The 20,089-nt window shown below is 47.0% G+C and overlaps 1 protein-coding gene across 2 annotated transcripts in view; it reads right to left on the minus strand.

The window, feature by feature from the left end:
• Nucleotides 1-499: 499 nt before the first annotated feature.
• The window catches only part of LOC112572366, a 32,058-nt gene continuing 12,468 nt past the window's right edge, over nucleotides 500-20,089 (minus strand). Inside the window, exon 3 of one of the 2 annotated variants that reach the window (XM_025252005.1) lies at nucleotides 500-640. In XM_025252005.1, coding sequence (XP_025107790.1) covers nucleotides 573-640 — 68 coding nt within the window. In that variant the 3' untranslated portion in view covers nucleotides 500-572. Of the gene's footprint in view, nucleotides 644-20,089 lie in introns of both variants that reach the window. The other variant, XM_025252003.1, reaches the window with a different exon arrangement.

The raw sequence follows: 20,089 nt of genomic DNA on the forward strand, positions 1-20,089 counted from the left end.
ATCTAGTTTATTGTTCCGCTTTCGTTTTGTGTCGGTTATTGAGAGGCCGGGAGAATGTTGGGTAATCACAATCTCACACAGGTGTCCGTCTGTATATGTGACATTCATAGTTCGCTAACAACTCTCTTCAAAACTTCAAAAGAAAAACTCTCCAATTCAGGTTTGTTGCTTCTGGAAGAGCGAGGGGGATAATGACGGTACACACGTGCGCGGGGGTGGATGTCTAGGAGAAGGGGAGGAGTAGCTGTGTAAAACCCTTTCAAGAAAATTGCTGTCAGTAGTTTTGTTTTACGAGAGTTGAACGAGTGTTTTGTTTTCAAAGCGTCAGTCAGTCGTTCACTAACATTTTTGGGTTTTGTTTTTACCTGTTTCATTGTCCAGCACCAGGTGCGAGAGGTCACGACCCAGGTACACTGTCTTCATATCCGGCATCGTGGAGGACAGGGCCGTGGTAACAACTACGACGACAAACACGCCAGCTGCCTTCAGCATCATTGCGGCAGCTGCACCGTGGGTAGAGGCTGTCGCACAAATTCCTTACGCTTGCGCCCTCGCTGTGATGGTGTCGCCGACTAGCTGCGAGCTGCCGCCTCCCCTGTGCATAGCGTGGCAACCATCTCCTCCTTCCCCTGACTCCCTCCTGCTGCAACAAAAGACAGACGACAGTGCGATCATTAACTCGCCTGCTTGCGTCTGGAGTGTGAAAGGCAGTCGTCGTAAGCGCCAGTGCATTTGCCAGAGTGCAGCATGAGTCACCGTGCAATGTGTTAACAGCACCACAACACCGGCTTCACCAACGAGGGTCACAAGAGTGCAGCGACGCCCGGTGCCAGCCGGTGTCTGGGCAGTCGACATGTAGATGTTGGCGAGGGCAGGCGACATGGGTGGGGCCCACATCAGAGAAAGAAAACTTCTTACACAATAATGTGGGAAAATCAAAGACAAAAACCAACCACCCAAAAAAGGTGGGGAACCCAATAAACAGGCACAAAAAGACAAGCAAATATAAAATAAAATGATAAACGTAAATGCCTTATCTCCCTTACTGGTATTTTTATGGCCACAGTTTCCTCCTCTCCTGTATAATTAGAATATGGCAGCGAATTATATCCCGCTACCAAAATGACGGGAGAGAACACGACTGGGTTGTGTGGCTAGTTTTTTAAGTGTTGTTATTTACAGTTACAAAGAAAGTCTCACGGCAGTGCCAGTTGGTTTGTATTTGCTAATTTCACACATGGGTGACAGGCCGTCATGGTTGCCTTGCACAACAGCCAATGGCTCTCCCTTGCTTCAATTACGACTTAGTGTCTGCCTCGTGGTGTCTACTTTCCGCCAGATAAAAAGAGAGATGAGGGAAATGGTTTGCATTGCTAATAATCCTTATTCGTCTCAAGTCTCTACAGCTACACTGTCTTTAAGACGACTCAAACCCACATAAACGAGCTTTGCTTGTTTCTTCTGTTCCGACAAATTTCTAAACTGGACTCGCAGTTTCCCGTGAAGCGCAGGTTTCCACCTCAAAGAAAAACAATATGCAAACAATAAGAAAAAATGAAGAAAAGGCATCCAAAACTACATTGGAAGCAGCTGACAAACACTGTAATCCACTCATTGTCCAAAACGAGTCACGAAATCAAAATGATACCGTGTCCGAGAGGAGATTCGAACCCAGGGCAACCTGTCCTCACTATACTGACAGGCGCTAACCGTTGGGCCACCGGACCGCCTAAGGTTGTGTTCAGTCTGGTGTTACTTGTTCACAGCTCGATTGAAGGTTCACAGTTTAGACCAGACAGCTCGTAATGTCCATCGTGTCATCTGGATCGACATCAGAGATAACAATGTAAGTTGCTTCTGTTTTTTTTTTTTTCCCCACAGAAAGCAGATGCCGCATTGCGCCCTCGTTCCTTGGTTCTCACTCGGCTGACACGCGAGCTTCTGATGCATACAGATCCGTCACACAAATATATACACATAAATTTCCCTAAGGGGAACAAACCCAGTGTTCGCTGCCTTCTGACCTACGGGATACATCACATGTAAATGAGATATTAACGTTTTCTAAGAATTGGTAGATGGAACCAATGAGTTCTCAACCAGTGCTTCAGGCCTGTAGTCCAGAAAGTCCAAACAAACACTCGTCCCCATCAGCTTCTGCACAAATAACTTCCCAGGATGCGGCCCCTTTCATCTCGAGCCCTACCCGGAGGAAGAGGTACAGCCAGCACGTATCAGTCCTCCAGTTCTTACCTCATCCACTAAAAGCTCCGCCCGGGGTATTTATCCACAAATAGTTACAATAATGTCGTCTTACTCCTACAGTATCTCGCCCAGAAGCGACCCCAGGCGCATTCTATAATACACGCGACGATTACAAGTGCGTCTGGGTAATGAGGCTACTGGCAGTACTCAGCAGCATCACGTTCTACCCCGCGATGTGCGCGTGCTTACCACGAGTCTTAGACGAGGGCACGTTTGCTTACTTGTTCTAAAGACTGGACGCTATACAGCATCACGTAGCACTTCCGGAAACCGAGTTTTGGCTTCGGACAATGATTAATTGACGGCTGTGCGCTTCAGACGGTTGGCATTTGTTGTGGTTTCGTGTGGTTTTGCTCCGTTGAAATCTGTTCTATCGTCTGTATTCAACGTCCACATCCACCCAGCTCATTCTGCAAATCTCATTTGTCAAGCCGGTGCTTACAAGGTCCAGTACAAGAATCTGTATGAAGCCAGGTACATGTGACCAACAAGTGTCCACTGTGCCGATACACAAACCTCACAAGGATCCCCAAGTGGCACTTTGACCCCTGGCTGGTGCCTGAAAACAACCCTCGCCTCTGTGTGAGGACAATGAAGGTGACACTCGGGTGTCCAAGTGGAGACTACTTCCAGCTTCACTGACCTGGATCAGGCACATTTGCTTCCCTTCGTCTGCCCAGGTCCCAGGTACCCCCCGGAAGAACTCGATTGAGACCTATGTGAAAGCGGAGTAATATTTATCTGGGGTCTGAGTGAGACCTGTCTGGGTGGCTGCCGAGTCCGCCTGCGTCTTCCAGCGGGCCAGACTGGATTGTCTCCCCCATTAGTATGAATGATGTGCTTGTTCCGAGTCTGCACGCCATATAGGGAGGTCAGTGGCAAAGGCTGGGTCCGAGATTCAAATAAATCAGACTTGTTTGGCCTTTATATAAATTTTCTCGCCTTCACAAGTGTGCGAGCTTTAGCGATCACGTTCAACTGTCACCTAAACTAACTACATTGAGGCTGGTAAGTATCAAACATTTTAAAGCTATTGTGTTCTACACCTATCATTAGTAGTAACAGAGAGGTTTCAAAATAACTAATTAACATTTACCACAGAATTTGCTGCGACATTTGTTAGTGAAATGGATCGTGTCGGACACAAACACTGTTTCCCCGAGAACATCATTAGCGAGTTTCGTGTTCATGAGATCCCAGAATGCCCTTGTCCTTTTGTATGTGTGTTATTGGTTTGCTTTTTTTCCCCCTCTCCCCTTAGCCTTTACAGCGGTTCATGGTAAAGAAGAAGTAGTTTGTTCAGCTCACTGAGATAAAGAGCCACCCGTATTCGTGTGAAGACTTGTGGCAGCACACAGGAGTCACCAGCTCATGAACATCAGAAACATTGGCAGCAGGTGTTGTTTTTGTCTCGTCTTTGTTTTAAAAATTTCTGTCGCTATGACAAATATCCGTGATTTAATAAAAGAAACTTGGAATAATTCAACGACCATATAATCAACTTTGCTTTTACTTACCACAGGAAATTTCCCTGTGTAAATGTCAGTTCCACACGCCCAGTGTAGTGTAACTGAGTTTCCTAAATATCTTTACTACAAACTATTAATAACCTCGGCCAACACAGAAACCAGCTAACGCCATTTTAACTCTACGTCGCTCCAACCATCAATCCACTTTTCCGCCACCCATTTAAACCATTACCGTCCACCCAATTTCTCCGCCACACCATCGAACCATCCGCTCACTTTTTTCACCACCGCCCACCCGCACCCCACACACACCCTCTCCCTCAACACCAGCCTGTCGCCTGGTCCACCAGACCAAGAGCTGACGTCACGGGTGATAAATATTTTAGGGTCAATCCCTGTTGCTTTTCGCCACCACGGTGTGTGTGTTGCAGCTCCACCCTGCACGCAACGACAACCTCGGCAGTTAAAGGGAAATCACTCACACAAGTCTTTGTTAGAAGCCGTCAGGCGCCGATCCTGTCGGTTTGTTGTACATGTACACGATGACATGACCTCACGCGCGACAATCAACGAAAAATGGCCGATTGAAAGGTCAAGGACTGCGGTAAGACAGAAACTGTAACCAGCGAGCACGCGCCCACGTTTTCTGAATAAGTCTGGAGTGAACATTTAACAAAGATGACGACGATAACGAAATAATGGTGGTGGTGGTGGTGTGGTGGTAGTGGGACGTGAACTTGGGACAAGCCACCGCGGCAAAGAGCTTTGCAAAGACACCATCCTAGAGAGCGGTTACAAAAAGCGATGAAAAAAAAAAACTAAGTAAAGCATCGAGAGTTATGGAGGGTGGAAGGCTGGGTAAGCTCGCGAAGGACACACAATCAAAGGATCTGGTTGTCCATTAGTCTAGCAGTCCTGCAAGTTTGAAATGTCGGCAGTGTAGTAATGTGGGCGCACGAGCTGACAAGAAGCGCGGCTCTCGGATGCACGGTTCAGGGTGTCACGCGCAAGCAAAATACACAGCACGCAAAAATCAACGCACGCAATATTGTTCCGAGGTCTCTGAAGCTTGGCGAGGAAGCAGCTGGAGAGATGAACCAATAAGCTTCTTATTTTTTAAAAGTTATTATCTGTCTTGTAAACTGGTAAAAACAGGTACACAGACGTTTTTCTCAGGATCAGGCGTCAAGAAAGGTTGATATGTATGATCTTGTTGACTGGCAGAGTTCATTGAGAGGATAGTCTAGGAGTGGTCTGGCAATGCGTGCACTGACTGTTTTCCTCAGTGAGACAGAGTGACTTCACCCTCCACCTCTACTTTTTAACTACTATTTTCTCTCTCTCTCTTCTTCCCCATCCCCCCTCTCCACCATCTCCCTCCCACCCCCACAGCGCAATGCGTAAGACAAAACTGTTCAGGGATTGAGAGCTCGCCGAGGGGTAGCGTTGCCAAAATATTTGCATTTCATATGAGTTTGGCTGGACTTGCAGCTCCGCTAAACTAAGCCATCTGTCAAAACAAGGCAGGAGAGTACTTGTTTACACCTTGCAGCATCTCCATCCCTCCACACCCCGCCACCCCCTGTGCCTTCCTCCGCGTGTCGCGGGCCCGGCTCCCTATACCCACAAGCCCCTCCGGCAGCAGAGCCTAAACATCCACGACGGAAGCGACCCGGCAGCGAAGATGTTTGGGGTATCGACAGCAAACAGCACGGTTACAGCTTGGCGTGATTACCCGGAGAGAGCCAGGGTAGGCGGCTTGATTGCACCTTAATGTGTTTCATAAACTGCGACTAAAGGTGCGCCGCCACTGCTTGAAAGGAGGTGGAGAAGGGCACAGGCTGCTGGAGGCGATGATGATGGGGAGTGTGGGGAGTGTGGGGGAGGGTGCGAGGAGAGTGAGAGACAAACTTCTTCGTCCCTAGACGCGCACGCTCCGCGCCTTGTCGATCCCCAGACAGGTGCCTGTTGTTAGAGCCCATTACCGGATCGTGACTGGTTCAAATCTTTCAAATACTTCCCACCCTCCACTCTTTCCACCTGTCAGTCATTCTCGTATCTTCGTATCCCACTTTCTGAGGGTTCGCTCTAACCTCTCGCTGAAGTTTACTTCTTTCCGGATTATTCCTCGCGATCCTTATTTAGCACATTGGGATTAGAGGACTAAAGACGATGTATTGGCACAGAAACCTGTCGTATTTCTCCGCCGTTGACAGACTTTTTTATGTCCTTCTGTTCCACTAATCATTTGTTTTCACAACCGTCTGCCCTCATTCTTTTACTTCCTTTACTGAGACTGCGCGCTGCCCGTTCGGTTACCCGCCATTTTCTCTTTGATGCTGTGATAATTGTGCGGTTTTGTGGCTTTGATGTTTTTTCGATGTCATTTCTTCTGAAACGAGTTCTCTGTCAGGCTGTCTCGTGCTTAAAAACTTTTATTCGGCTTGCGAGCGAGTGTATGTGAGTGGCAAAGACTTTCTAGCCCCGTTTCCCAGCCTCTTCCACTTTCTTCAACATGTAAAACTCAGCACATAAATACTGATGGGCGAAAAGATTCCAGAATGCAGTGCAGAAAAAACAAACAAAAAACACGAAGTTCCGAAATATTAGACCAAATGGTGAGAAGTGGCTCTCCCAACCCTCCTTATGCTAGTGTTCCATTAGGGGCTGGAAATTTCTCACGATGATGGATTGAAGAAAGAAGACAACACACCCATCCTACAGGAGTGGTAGGGTGAGAAAAGACGCAGTGGTGGAGGAAAGTATGGAAGGAAAAAAGGACTAGACTAGAGAAGAAGAGTATGCAAAAACTCCAAACACCTTAAAAATTCGAACCAGTCTCTGTCCGTGCACAATGTTCTCTGTTCATAAATGTTTTCCCGAGAACAAAAGACTAACAGAATTAATTAACTGCCAGCCGTAAGTGCCTTTTACCAGGAAAAAAACTCAGTAGGTGCACCATGTCGACTCGGAGCATCCTCCACCCAAACGGCTGTCTGCAAATGACTCCGGCAATATTTCTTTTCGGTGCAAGCATTTAAAAATGTGGATCACATTTAGCAGCATCGCTAGGAGAAAGCTTTTTTTTTTCTACTTTGGACTTTCACTTACCCTCATCACAGTGACAGTTCTTTAGTAAAGTCTATTTATAGAACTTTTTTTTTACTTTAAACTTGGTATTTAGAGTTAGAACTTTGTCCTAAAGGCGACCTTAAGTCAAGAATTTAACTTATTTAAAGCTTTGTTTATGTATAGTGTAAGTTCTTCACTGGATGAATGATGCACTCGCTTATCCCAAAAACTAGCAATGGTATATTTTAAAAATTATGTTCGAGTGTGACATTGCGAGACACTAGTTCCAAAATTCCAGACTTCGAAGAAAACTTTACGGCAAAACAAGATAAAAGAAAAAAAAAACTACTCGGACAACAAGACCATTTCCAGAGAGATTAGCCCGCACCTAACTTCGTGCTGCCATTATAAAGCATTGAAACTGGTTCTCATATCTCGGGAGGTTAAAATGGGGGAAAAAAAGAATACCTGCCTGTAATTGCAAAACAAAGAAAACCTACTGTAATTCCAAACAGAGACAGATGACCTTTTCGGAGCTCTTTGAAGCTTTTAGCATCAGACCACATCAGCGAGGCCATCCCAATTTGCTTTAAAAAAGTAGAGAGTTTTACACAAAAGAGTGATAATTAAAAATCTTGCTGGGAATGTACGCAATGTCTTTTATCCAGAGAAAGAAATTTCTACGAATGATGCCTGTCAAAGGTGAGTTCGAAGAAGGCTGTATTTTTGTTTACTTCTCCATTCCTTCCTCCACATAAAGAGACAAGTTCAATTCATCTTCCACAACGAGGAGATAGAAATTGAGGAACGTAAAAATAATAATAAAAAAACTACACGTAATTATTTTCTGCTAAAATTCCGTTATATAACATTCAACTACCTTGTTGTGACAATCCTTTAGCGCCTGTAGTGAGGTAAAGTTTGATGGCAAAGATCAAAGTCTTGAGTAGGTTTACGCAAAGTCGCTGATTGCCTGTGGATGTTGATTTATGCACAGATCAGCCCTCGCCCAGTCTCGTGCATTAACGCTCGGCCTGTGGCGGCTTAGAGTGAACTGTGAGCTGCTGCTGAGGCGGAGCATTTCTGCTATTTTTTTTCCCACTGGCAGCATGGCCTGTTCTTAGCCTGCAACTATGCTGGCATGTCAAATATGTACAGAACGCGTGTACATGCGCGCGCGCACGCCAGGTACCGAGTAACCGGGTAGTAAGAGAGAGATGGACAGAAAAGAAAGAGTAAGGGAGCCATGCGGGTATGGTGGAAAAAAAAAAATCAACATGAAAAAAAAAAAAAAATTCTTCTCATGAAGTAAGAGTGAATTGTGATGGCAAACACAAGCATTGACAGGGTCAATGAGGTCATCATACTGCCTCTCCCCGATACTCCATTATCAGTTTATTGCTGCTTCTAAAAATTGCACTTGATACTACATGCTCAGCGAGGGTCGCACTACTATCGGTTCGTATACCTTTCCACTCACCCACATACAAGTTTTTGGAAAATTTTATGTCAAGTCGTTGATGTAGTTTGTACCTTTAGGGCTAACGTGAAGGGGTTGGTGAAGATTAATTTCCCTTTTTGGTGAGACTGACTTTTGTCATATGTATCAAATTCCTACACAGCGCCAATCTAAACTGGCCCCAATTATCAAATGGTACAGAAACAGGACGGTGCTGCCAACTATGTGTTTTGAAGCCAGATCTTCTGAACACGGACACCTGGAGGTGATAACGGCCGCCTCACGTTCGTGATCGAGACGATAGAAACAAGGAACAACTCCCTACCTTGCTATTCACTCGCTGCCTTTTCACAAGGCCTCTTCTTCCCTCCCTTTCCCTCCACACTCCGACTATCTCATCCTCGAGTGGAAGACACTGAGGTCCCGTCAGGGCACGATTCGCACTACTGAAATGTCAAGCGTGATTTTGTTCTTTTTCGTGAAAATGATGGTTTCGACAGACTAACCGCCCTTTTAAAAAATTCCGAAAAAGAAAAAAATGATTTAAAAAAATCTTGAGATCTGTTGCGCACCGTGTTAACGTCAGACGCTGGCAAGATAAGCATGGCGAGACCCAAACGGTTCAACACCTTACTCCCATGCCGAGCGCTGGCGAGGGGGAGGAGGCAGGATCTGGAAAGGCCTGCTAATGGTAATCAGCCTCACAAAGACAGATGACTTATGATTATAGCCACGCTGCAGCCTCGCACGTGTCGGGAGATGGTTGTGGGTGGGGGGAGGCCCTCTTCAGCAGTCTCGTCTCCTGCAGGAGAAATAACTGGCCCGGCAGGTATCAATGGAGCGGTAAGATCTGTGCACATTTCGCTGTCTCGTGCAATAGCATCAACATTTCCATGATGCGCCTGCCTAAATGTTCTTTAAAAAAAAAAAATCGAATCAAGTGAAGTTCAAGACGCCTGGGGCCTTTGCTGCTCCACTTTATTCCCACTCCACCCATATATCAACAACGTACAATGTTTACAAGAGCTGCACAAAATACAATTTTCAATACGACTTTAGGTTGGTTTTTTTTTTTTATCCCAAAAGAGCAATTATGCAATCATTAAAGCCTTTCGTTGGTTGAAGCAGGCATATGCTTTTTAAGGTCGTCGACGATCCCTTGTCAGTCGTTTGGGAGTGAGGTGTTAAAGACTTCTCTTTTCTCTGGGCCTTTCTGTCAAGACTTTCAGTCAAGGTGGAGCCCATCAACTCTCCCTCGCTGCCTTACTTTCCCAACGTCTTGTGGGGTCAGATACTCATTTCCCACATCTGAGTCAACTGGGAAACTTAGCTGCGTCGCATGGGTATCGAACCTGACCTCGTTTAAGTCCAGTACGAATACACCTCCCTGTACCACTACTAAGTCAAATTCATTAACTGCTCCGATTTAAAAAAGAAATCACTGCCGTCAATGTTGCTACTCCAACGCCACTGAAAAAATAACTTTAAAAAATGATTTTCTGTTTTACTCTGAATATAAGGTAGAGGAAGCGCAATATCAGAGAATGAGAAGAAAATAAAGCGGATTTTCTCAGCTCCTTAAGAAAATCGTCTCCAGCGGGCTGCCCCTTCTCCTACTAACCCACCCACCCACCCACCCGATTTATCATTCAATAATTTCGCTCGATTGCCGAGCAGTAATTAACTCCGGTCTTTTAAGTGGCTTTCACGGCTTGGTCAACGCTTGACGACAAAAGTGATAATCTTTGCTCGCCCAAGCCTCGGCGGCGCAGTGTGACTTCACCAGCTGCTGCCGAGTCACAAGACATAAAACAGCTTTTGCTGCTTCCCCACCACTCCATCCTCCACCCGCCAAGGCATTAAGGGGCATTAACTGGATGACGGCCTGGAAATATTGTTCACTCATTATTACACAAACGATGAAGGTGGTGGGCGGGTGGGGCAGACACAGAGCATACCGCTTTTTCAGAGATGAAATGGGCAAGCGCCTTTCAAATCTTGCGGCCCGCCGACAAACAGAATGAGACAAAAAAACACAAAGCCTCTTTTCCTGGAAGTGCAAGTACTTCTGATTCTGCACTCATCTCGCTTATCTCTGAAAAACACCTCTCTAGCACACACACACAAACTGACGAGGAAGGGGGAAGGGAGAGACAAAACTGTTCTTTTGTATTTCAGTGCCGAGTATGGTGTTTGATACCTTTTTTAACTTCAAATGGTAACAGCGCGAAATGTCGATGGTTCAGAAAAGTCTGTGTGTGAAGAATGATGGTCAGGGTGGACCCTTGTTCACCAACAGTCCACCAGTATTCCAAAAAGGCACGTGCAGCTTGTAATTCGCTTGGAATTAGTTTGCCCTTTACAGGCTTTTGTGCAAGGTAGAAGGGGAGGAAGAGAGTTCCAGAAAAAGCGGGAGGATATGAAGACAAAAAGGGTGTGTATTGGGGGGAGGGTAAAGGTAGTCCTTTATCATTTCAGCTCCTTCAAGCTGAATTTTGCTCCTGTTGTAAAAGTCAGACATATTTGTGTGAAAGCGGCCAAAATACGCTTCAGGGCCCGACTGTGTTGAAGCCAAACAATGCAAACTCACAAACGAAGACAATAATAAAAAAAGCTGCTGGAGAACAGTAAATATAAAAACCGAACGTGCCCACCGCGAATGGTTCAGGAAGGATGGCAACGAAATGTTTGTGTTCTTGAGAAAGAGAGAAGAGACAACCACTGTGAAAATTCGCCTCAACGAGCGCACCCTTCTCCGCACTCCCCCGTCCAGTCCCCTGCCTCCCCCTTCCACCATCAGCAACTCCCTGGAGTCACATGGCGGCTAACAAGAAGCGGGCTGCTCTACACTCTCTAAGCGACCCGCAGCCATGTTTTGCATCGAGGCTCTGGTGCGGCATTTGCAGGCATCCGTGCAGGCATGTTAGCAACGACTGCTGTAATCCTCCCGTGCCTCCTCCCTTATTTTACATTGACAGAACTTTTAAAAAACTTATCACTCCTGCTCCACCTCCCAACCACCAACATCCTCCTACCCACTCATCTCTCCCTCTTAAACCCCAATGCATCGTGCAAAGAAATCATAGGGTTCTCAAACTCCATTACCCACCTTTCTTAACCTCTTCTGACCTTTTACACTAAGCCCTCTCATGAGGCAACAACCCTCTTGCCGTGGTTCGAATCCTCATAGTGAGGGTCATGAACACACTCACAACCTCCCATCAGACAAACATGAACAAGGCCCACCTCTAAAATAACAGTGATGTTGGTGCTGCTCTCGACTATTTTCAAAACCCGACGAGGGTGATACAGTTGTATCCGATAGTAGTGACAGGATTGTCCTACTAACCCCTCCTGGGTGGCCAGCGCCGACACTAACGGTCCCCGTCCCGTTAGAGATGGAGGGAAAACAAATTGTCTGTGGTCCCAGCAGTGTATCGGCAAACAAGTCTGGGTGTAAGCCTCACCCATCTTTCTCCAGCCTATCGCCCAGACCGCACGGCGAGCTCGCTGCTGGTTTCGTTATAAAGTCGCGAGCTGAGAAACGATGGTGTGGAGGCTTTCCGACAGCGACCGTGGAGCTCGTGCCAGCAGCTACCCGCCTGCAGCTGACACTTCCACAGCTCTCTGGTCTTAATCACCCGGCATGGCGCTCAACAGACTCCTTTTATGAGAAAACTGCACACAGTCACACACACCCACCCCAATAAAAAGTTTCAGGGATAATTAAATTATCAATCCATGTTCGTTCGGATTACGACACCAACTGCTCACTCTCACTGTATGACCTATAAGGTCGTGACCCGTCTGAAGGCTGGCAGTGATATTGTTCTTCCGCTGCCTGGCACTCGGTGTAAGAAAGTGTGTTCAAAGTTGTTATCTACCCGGTTAAATCCAGTCTTTTTCTGTTGTCTAACCTGAAACAACAAAACTTAGTTTCCCGACTGGCTTCTTCGCCATCAGAAACACAAGTCCCGCAGATGATCGGATAGAATGAAATCAGAGCGGAGGAAGGTTGTTTGTACGATGAGGGCACGTGCACGACAACACTAACCGAGCGGCTTGAGCAGTAAAGCGGGACGAGGGTGAACTGTTACCTTATTCCCACGCTCCTCCGCAGGGTGCTCGTGCGCTCAGCATCTTTATCAGTCGTGCATCTCAGTCAACAGTCAAAGGTCCCAGATATTTTTATTTCACTCACGTGATGGGTGAACGCGGAGGGATTATGATCTTAAGACACCTGACGGTGGATGTGTATATGTTGAGCTATGCACCTCCGACATGACGATTACCAGACCAAGCGGATGGCAGCTGACCGTAGATATCTCCAAACCGTCATCTGCCTTCCTTTTCCAGGACACATACTGGATTTGAGGTTTGCAAGCTGGGGCACAACGACCCAGCTTCATCAAGCGTCACTTGCACGTGCGTGCGACAGCCGCAGCGGAACGTGCAGCCTCGGTCAGGACATAAAATCGTTTGGTTGAAGCGCCATCGAGTTCCTGGGCGTCGTTGGTCCCTCGAGACCCGAGGCTGACCGTCACAGCTTGACGCATCTGTCAGTGCCATGGTGACTGCGGCAAAGTGTTGTCCCTCCGGAGTCTAGTGTGGCAGTGAGGCCAAGCGATCAGTGGTAAGGTCTGTAGGCTCGGGGCCAACATTCTCCTCTCCCCCTCCCAGAAAAAAAAAATCCACAAAGAATCAAATCGACCCAATGGAATTTGCAACATGAGGTAAAATCGTTTGTCGGTTGAGCCCAAAAGTTAAGCTGATCTTCATGGCGGTGAGAACAGCAAGGTGATTTATTAGTACAGGAGAATGTTAGAGAGTGCGCGTGCGTGTTTGCCGAGCTCTGTTGTCGAGGGCCTGAAGATCAGTGCTTACTTGGCCTTCCAGTGAAAACAAAAGCTGCGAGGGCGCGATGGAGGCAAAACGGGGGAACAATCGTTGTCTATGTATAAACTGGCAAGACTAAACTTGTGTGAGAGAAAAAAAAATCGGAGGTGGACATATTGTCAGACAGGATAAATACAAGGATGGGGTAGCACAGACAACCGTCTGCACCTCACCTCCACCATAATTAGTTCTTGTATAATAACGGTAATGTGACGATCTTTGTGACACTGGAGTTGTCGACCGATTACTCCCCCTGTATTTGTCTACTTGTCGTGATGATGGAGCGAAAGACAGACTGCACCACCAAACATACGCAGGTGCACATCCCTGGTGTCATCAGCAGGACAGCAACAAGCATGGGTTGGGATGCTTTTCTCGCATGAACCAGTCCCTCACAAAAAAAAATAAATTAGAAAAAAAAGCAGTAGCTCACTTCCCTACCGTTGATCACTCTTAAGCTGCGACGAAGGCTGATCCGGTCTCCGAGGCCCTGGCGGTCGCAGGCCCAGGGTCCCTCGTGACACACGATCGATGCGACCCCCGAGAAGTAGGTCTTCTCCCCTCTGTCCCCTCTCCCCATCAAGCCCAGCACCTTTTACGTGCCATGTCTTATTTTAGCAGGGCCCTCTCTAATTGAATGGCGGGGAGAGCCATTGTTGCGACGCATGTACCGCTGTGCTCACCCCCGGTATCGACCGGCCCTGCGGCCGGCCGGGCTGCAGCTATACGTCATCTCTTGCATACTCAATGGCCGAATTCACATGTGAACGAGCATCCCTTAACTCACTCCCATGCTCCCTTCACCCTGAGTAAACCAGCATTTCGCCATGTTTGTGCTGTTGAGAGGAACTTGGTCGACATCTTGAGAGTATTGCTCACGAGGGCGCATTCTAAAGCAGCGAGGTGAAGTTTACTTTGTTAAAAAAATAAAAACGGTTTAAGTCCACACAAGCTACTTATTTCTTCCTCTTCTCGTGAAATCTTCCCTTCTCTAAGATAAGCGTGAAGAAACGAGAATACCCCGTGCGGCCTACAGGTGCGAGCGCACACGTGCAGTAAGGGAAAAGCTAAATTCGTACAGGGGTCTGCCCACAATCGACAGGGTTCAACACTGGAAAACTAAGTTTGCACGGCCCCTGCCAGGCGTAGAACAGGTTGCAAACCGGTCCACACAACCAAGAACCAGGTAAAACAGACGAGGATATGCTGCCAGAAAGGTCCGACTTCGTGATGAGACTGAAGTCATGTCTGATGAATATGACATGACAAATGTATGTGTGACGGTTAACATAAGTAATGAAAAGCTAATAATAACTGACAGAAGGATGCACGATCAGACAAGAAGATAAAAACATGAGCCAATCATGGCTTCCAGCCGCTAGCTAACCGAAAGTCAACGTGGAAGGTCCAATGGCGCCAACAGAGATCGACTGCACCTCAATATCAACAAAATCTTCCAATCGAGGGTGCCAAGCCAAGCTTAGCTTTAAGGGGTGTCCGAGGGTCTTTACAAGCTGCCACCGAATCCATAAGCCTACTCGCCAGTCTCAACCACTTCCGTGCCCGAGTGTATCAAGGTGGTCCCTCTCTCCCCCTCCGTCCCTTTGGAGACCGAGATTCTATCTTTCAATCAGACGACCTACAAGCGGAAACTCCAAGGGGGACCTTTCCCCCCACCCCTCTCCCAAGATGCCATCTGGTTCGGGTGTGAGATTGAGTACTCCAGTCTTTGTCTGCATCTCGTAGGCTACGGTGCGCTACAGACAAGTCACTTCCGCCGAGACCGCAAAATAAACCTCGGCTCTGCGATGATGTCTGTAACAAAGATGGCCACCAGAAGGTTTTCACACGTTGTCGGCTCTCGCTCACACCCCGCCCTCCCCCTTTCCTTTTATTCCGGCAGGGAGGTGGTGGGTGGCAGGGAGGGAGGGAGAACTCTCCTCGCTCGCCGACAGACGGTAATGCAAAACAGATTACGGCCAGGACGGGAGGAGAGGGAGGCGTCGAACGAGAAAACGAAGAAGCTACCTCACAGGATCACAAATCGCAAAGAAAATGAAATCCGCGTGTTGATCTTTCACGGCAGCAACTTACGAGCAGGGAACAAAGGTAGTGGAAGAAGATTGGAGCGCGAGGCGAGGTCTGAGGAAGCAGGAACAGGAAAGGTGGTGAGACAGCGACTGAGCTACACCTTAGCGGCGGAGTTTCAACATCAGACGATGTAGTTCGGCTACTTCCGGTAACACTTGTGAGCTCCAACAGGGATTCATTCGTCGCAACGGTCGAGGCCCCCGGAACTCGAGGCGAGAGGCGAGGTTGTGACGTCACCGCTCGCGCAAATACCTGACATCCATTACCTAGCGAGCCTCGATTGTTGGCACCAGGGGCAGAAAAGATCGATAGTAGTTGTCTCCCCTACTAGGAAGCTTGCCACGCTGAACCCATTCCGCCATGATTCCCATGATCCTTTCACACACTGGTGATTGCAGAAGTGCGTGCATGCGCGCTCGTGTGGTGGTCTGCGGGTGCGGTGATCGAGTTAAACGAGTCCGAGTCCAGTAGTGCAATGGTAATGCCACAGACATACATCTCTAGACTGTTCGCAGATAATTGTCTACTTGAGTTTCTAAAACGAGACCAAAGTTCGCTTCTTGTTTAACACCAAGAAGAAAAGCAGAGTATATGAACTCTCGTAGTCACGGAGGTATAAAACCTTTTTTGTCTGCTGGACTTTCAGTTTTTGGTTTTGTGTCGAAGGAAGTAGAGTTCGAGAATGTTTTGACGACAAGAAATAAAAAGTTACAAAGTAACCGATCTGTTACACATCTACTATGGACTTCAGAAATGTTATCACGATTCATTCATGGTGGTAGTAGCATCCGTTAGCGTTTCTGCTAAACCGTCCGTCCTCCACTCGATAAGCTCCAGCAAGAGAACTGAATCCCGACATTTTCGATGTCAAATCTTTTTTAAAAACAACTAAACGATTGCTGCAGGTTGGGCTGCGATGCCAACTACGCAATTCCTGTTGGCGCTTCGCTGGCGTCGTGTTAAATCAGACTCGTAAATTTTATGTTTAGGTTGACAAGGCGAGTAACATAACAGACATAACAACCTATCAGTGCTGTGTTGTTGTGTTTTTTAACATGCATATACATATTTCAGTAACACTGTTTATTGATTTATCAAATAATTCATTGCCGTGTGTCAAAAACAGCGAGCACGTGCGTCCTTCTGCAAGTTCTGATGTCGTAATCACGACCAGTTTTCAAGCTTGCCCAAGCGCATGCCCAGTTGTAATCACGCACACCGGAATCGCTTTTCCTCCAGGTGGAGGTGTGATTTTTCATGGCTAAATCGCCTGTTGCAAAAATACTCTCACTCATCTACTTAGATTTAAGTGTAAAATTATCATCAATGCCTAACTTTGTAATGGCGAGAACAAAATGGGGTTAGTGGGACAAGGAGTGACCTATGAGAAAAAAACTACTGACACACAGAAATAGAATTTTGACAATAGTAACTGTAACAACAATACCGAGAAATCGAGTGCTTGAGGGGAGAACCCAACCCACTATGTAGTCAATGTAGGTGACACAATTGAATAGGTCCTTTAGACAACAAGTGATGAGAACTCGGTAGATACGGTAGGCTGGGTCATGGCAGTAGGTGACCTTTTTGATAATGTCTTCCGAGAGGTGGAGAGAAGAGTGGGGAGATATAAGGGGCCAAGACTGTGTAATAGAAGCACACTCTCAAGTGTATCCAAAAGTGGCTGCACGTACACTTATGTAAATATAATGATGCTGCCCTCGTCTCATTCACAGCAAATTTAGCTTGTACACTCAGCAAAGCTCGGGTCCGCTCGGCCTTGCACGAGCAGCAGTTTTCTCATTGCAATCAACATCTGGACTTTAATTGTCTCTCTCCCACTTCACCTCGCGCCCCCTATGGGCCTTCTATCTTTTCATTTACGAGTCCTCTCAGCATCGAAAGGGATGCGAAAAGCCTCCACTTCCTTTAGCTACCGAACTCTTCCTATGCAAGGCACCCCTCCCCTGTTCTCCATAGTGCGACATGGAGTACAGGCCTCTGCAATTGTGAGCACAGAAAATTTCCCTAGGGGGTCGCCATTGACCGGCTGGGACAGGATGAAGTGCTCACATCAAAGTACTCAGACTACACTTGAGCTACCACCATTAGCACTGAATAGCTCACCACTGAGGTCTACAAGCGTTTTCGCCCGCTGCCTAGGTGTGTTCGACTTCTGACTTACTGCTGACTGGGAAAACCCATCTGAAGTCAAGAGGAAACTTCATTCAGTAAAGGAATTCTTCAAATTCTAATTTGAGCACAAGCTCCCAGACTTCACCCAGACAGCTCAGGCCATAAATACAACATTACCTACTAAAGCCCCGTTCCACTCTTCACCCTCGTGAAGTTTTCCTCCTTCAAAAGCCAAAATAAAAAAAAAAAGTTCGAGTGTGCTCCTAAAATTAACCTGAAAAAAAACTTATGACAAGAAAGATGAGACACCATCGACGTTACTGGGGAAACAAAAGAATGAAAAGACGAAAGTGCGTCAGCAAAAGAATAAGAACTTCCCGGCAGAAGAGGTAAGTAACGAGTCTTCGTTTGTTTAAAACTTCAGAAGTATCAGTCTACGATGGCAACAACTGTCATCCCGTGACTACTGTATCAGATGACAAGGGACGTTGGGGGAGATTTTCCGGAAACAACAGCGCTCCTGCCTTTTCTGACAAGAGCATCCCCGAGGTCACGTGTCCGAGTTAACACTGCAACGCGCGATAAAGCACTAATAGCGACGCCTTGATTAAAGCCGTGCTGCAGTGCTGCCGGCGCCAGTGGCTCCACCAGGCCGTCCGGCGCGTAACGGCGGAAGTTTCCAGACGCTGCTCGCCGCGAGCATCAGACGTAACGGAAACCTTCGTACAACGCCCTCGCCAACCCTCGGTGTGTAAGAGTGGTTTCCATTATGACAACCACTAGTCTCGATTACAACATTTCGATTCCTGCATCATCGGCCACTCTTTGCATTTTGAGTCAGTGATCGGTTCGCCGTCAGTCTTTCACGAAAGAAGAGCGCAGGTGGGCGCTGCCCTTAGCATACAAATAAATGCATAAAGTTACTTCCTCGACGATTGTTGTGCACGTGACGCTTCTCACACACATACAGAATAAAAACCGCGCAAGGTCTGACACAAAAACCAATGTACAATGTAAAAAAAAAAAAAAAAAACATTGGCTTCTTCCGCCAGATTGGAGCTTGACCTTATTATCATCTGGAATGGCCGCAAGAGATTCGCACAAAATTCATTCAAAGGGGGCGCGAGCACTTTCCATTAACTGCAGGCATTATTTTGCACTCGTCCTAATTCGAGCAAATTTGTAACAAACTTGTAACTACAGCTAAAAACCAGATTCCGAATCATCCTCCCACCCCACAAGATTCTGCACAAGCTGCTACTTTAAGCACAGCGCCGCACTGCAATCCCAGCCCATCCTAAGATCGATGTTCTGACTCGGTTGATTGGCAACCTGTTATACCCGACCACCAGCAAGTCTAAAGAATGATGCAGGCAGGAAAAGCTAGCGGCTAAGAAAGTGTTTACATCATTCAACCCATTCTAATGACTCCAGCGAAAAGAGGGTGAATGAAAAGCGCGAGCAATGAGGCGGTTCGCGTTTTAAAACTTCTGCATCTGAGCCATCCATCTTATTGCCAGCTTTCAGGTTCACACCATGATGTATCGGCCATGAAATATGAAACGCGGAAATGACGCCTTAATTAGAAAAATGTTCCTACCTCATCTTAGTGAAAGAAGGAGCCGGGCAAGATGAAGGCAAGGGGAAGAAAATCCTTACACTGCAAAAGACTTTCTCTCGGCGAAAGTTGAAAGGACGAGGCAGCTTTGCTTCCAGCGAGAAGCCAGCGCCTAGTCGTGGCGGATCACGTGGAAGTCGCTACAAGATGGAGAGGAAAAGTATTTTGCTGAAGCACGGCGCGCCAATTAATTTTCTCCCATAAAGCTGGGTGTGTCTGGGAGAACCAGAGCCGGGCTCACGCGCCGCTCTGCTGACAGGCGCTCGGCAAGACTGTCTTCGGGCACACGTAATCAAAGATCTTCCCCTCCTTGCCGTACTTCCCTAGCATCCTGCTGAGTGAGTTCGGGCAGAACTGATGAGTCCATCAGTGCAAGACTTGCTCTCTTTATTCCCCCTCCCCCCACCGACACTCACTAAAAAATCAAACTTTATTTTGTCGAGGCATTGACACTGCTGCTTACAAGTACAGGACCCAGGATTGTGCCAGCAAGACATAGCTCATTCCTCGACTTTCTCCTAAATATCTTTTCTAAAGATTTCTCTACGCGAAAAAAAAAAAAAAGCTGGTGGTGAGCACTTGCGCATGCGCGAAATACACCCGGTGATATGGGAAACGAGACGGCACAGAGCTAATGGCTGAGTGAGCTAGTAACGCATGTGATGTCACGTCTGGGTACCTCCTTTGCACCTCCTTCCCCTTTAAGATGCTACAAAAAGGAAGATTATGACAAGGACTACCAACCGAAAGAACCTTGCTCGATCCTTGTCTTCAAACTGTCACAAGTTAACTTTCGGAATCTGTAAAGACCTCGTTCAATGAGAGCTGCAGGGTTACTGTAAAGGTCATGTGCCTTTTTTTCCCATTAGAATCGGCCTCGGCTATCAGATTTCTCATATGCTTGATTCCATCCTTCACCACGTCACTGATAAATCAGCGGGAAAGAAAGAAAAAGAAACCAAAATGAAATGAAAGCGAAAAACGAAACATGGAAATAAAAATGCAGAGAAAGAGAAAATCATATTCAATAACAGAAAAAGAAACGGGCAAATGGAGCAAATGGGGCAAATGGACAAGCTTCTC

Source organism: Pomacea canaliculata, linkage group LG9 (genome assembly GCF_003073045.1).
Source record: "Pomacea canaliculata isolate SZHN2017 linkage group LG9, ASM307304v1, whole genome shotgun sequence".
NCBI lineage: Eukaryota > Metazoa > Mollusca > Gastropoda > Architaenioglossa > Ampullariidae > Pomacea > Pomacea canaliculata.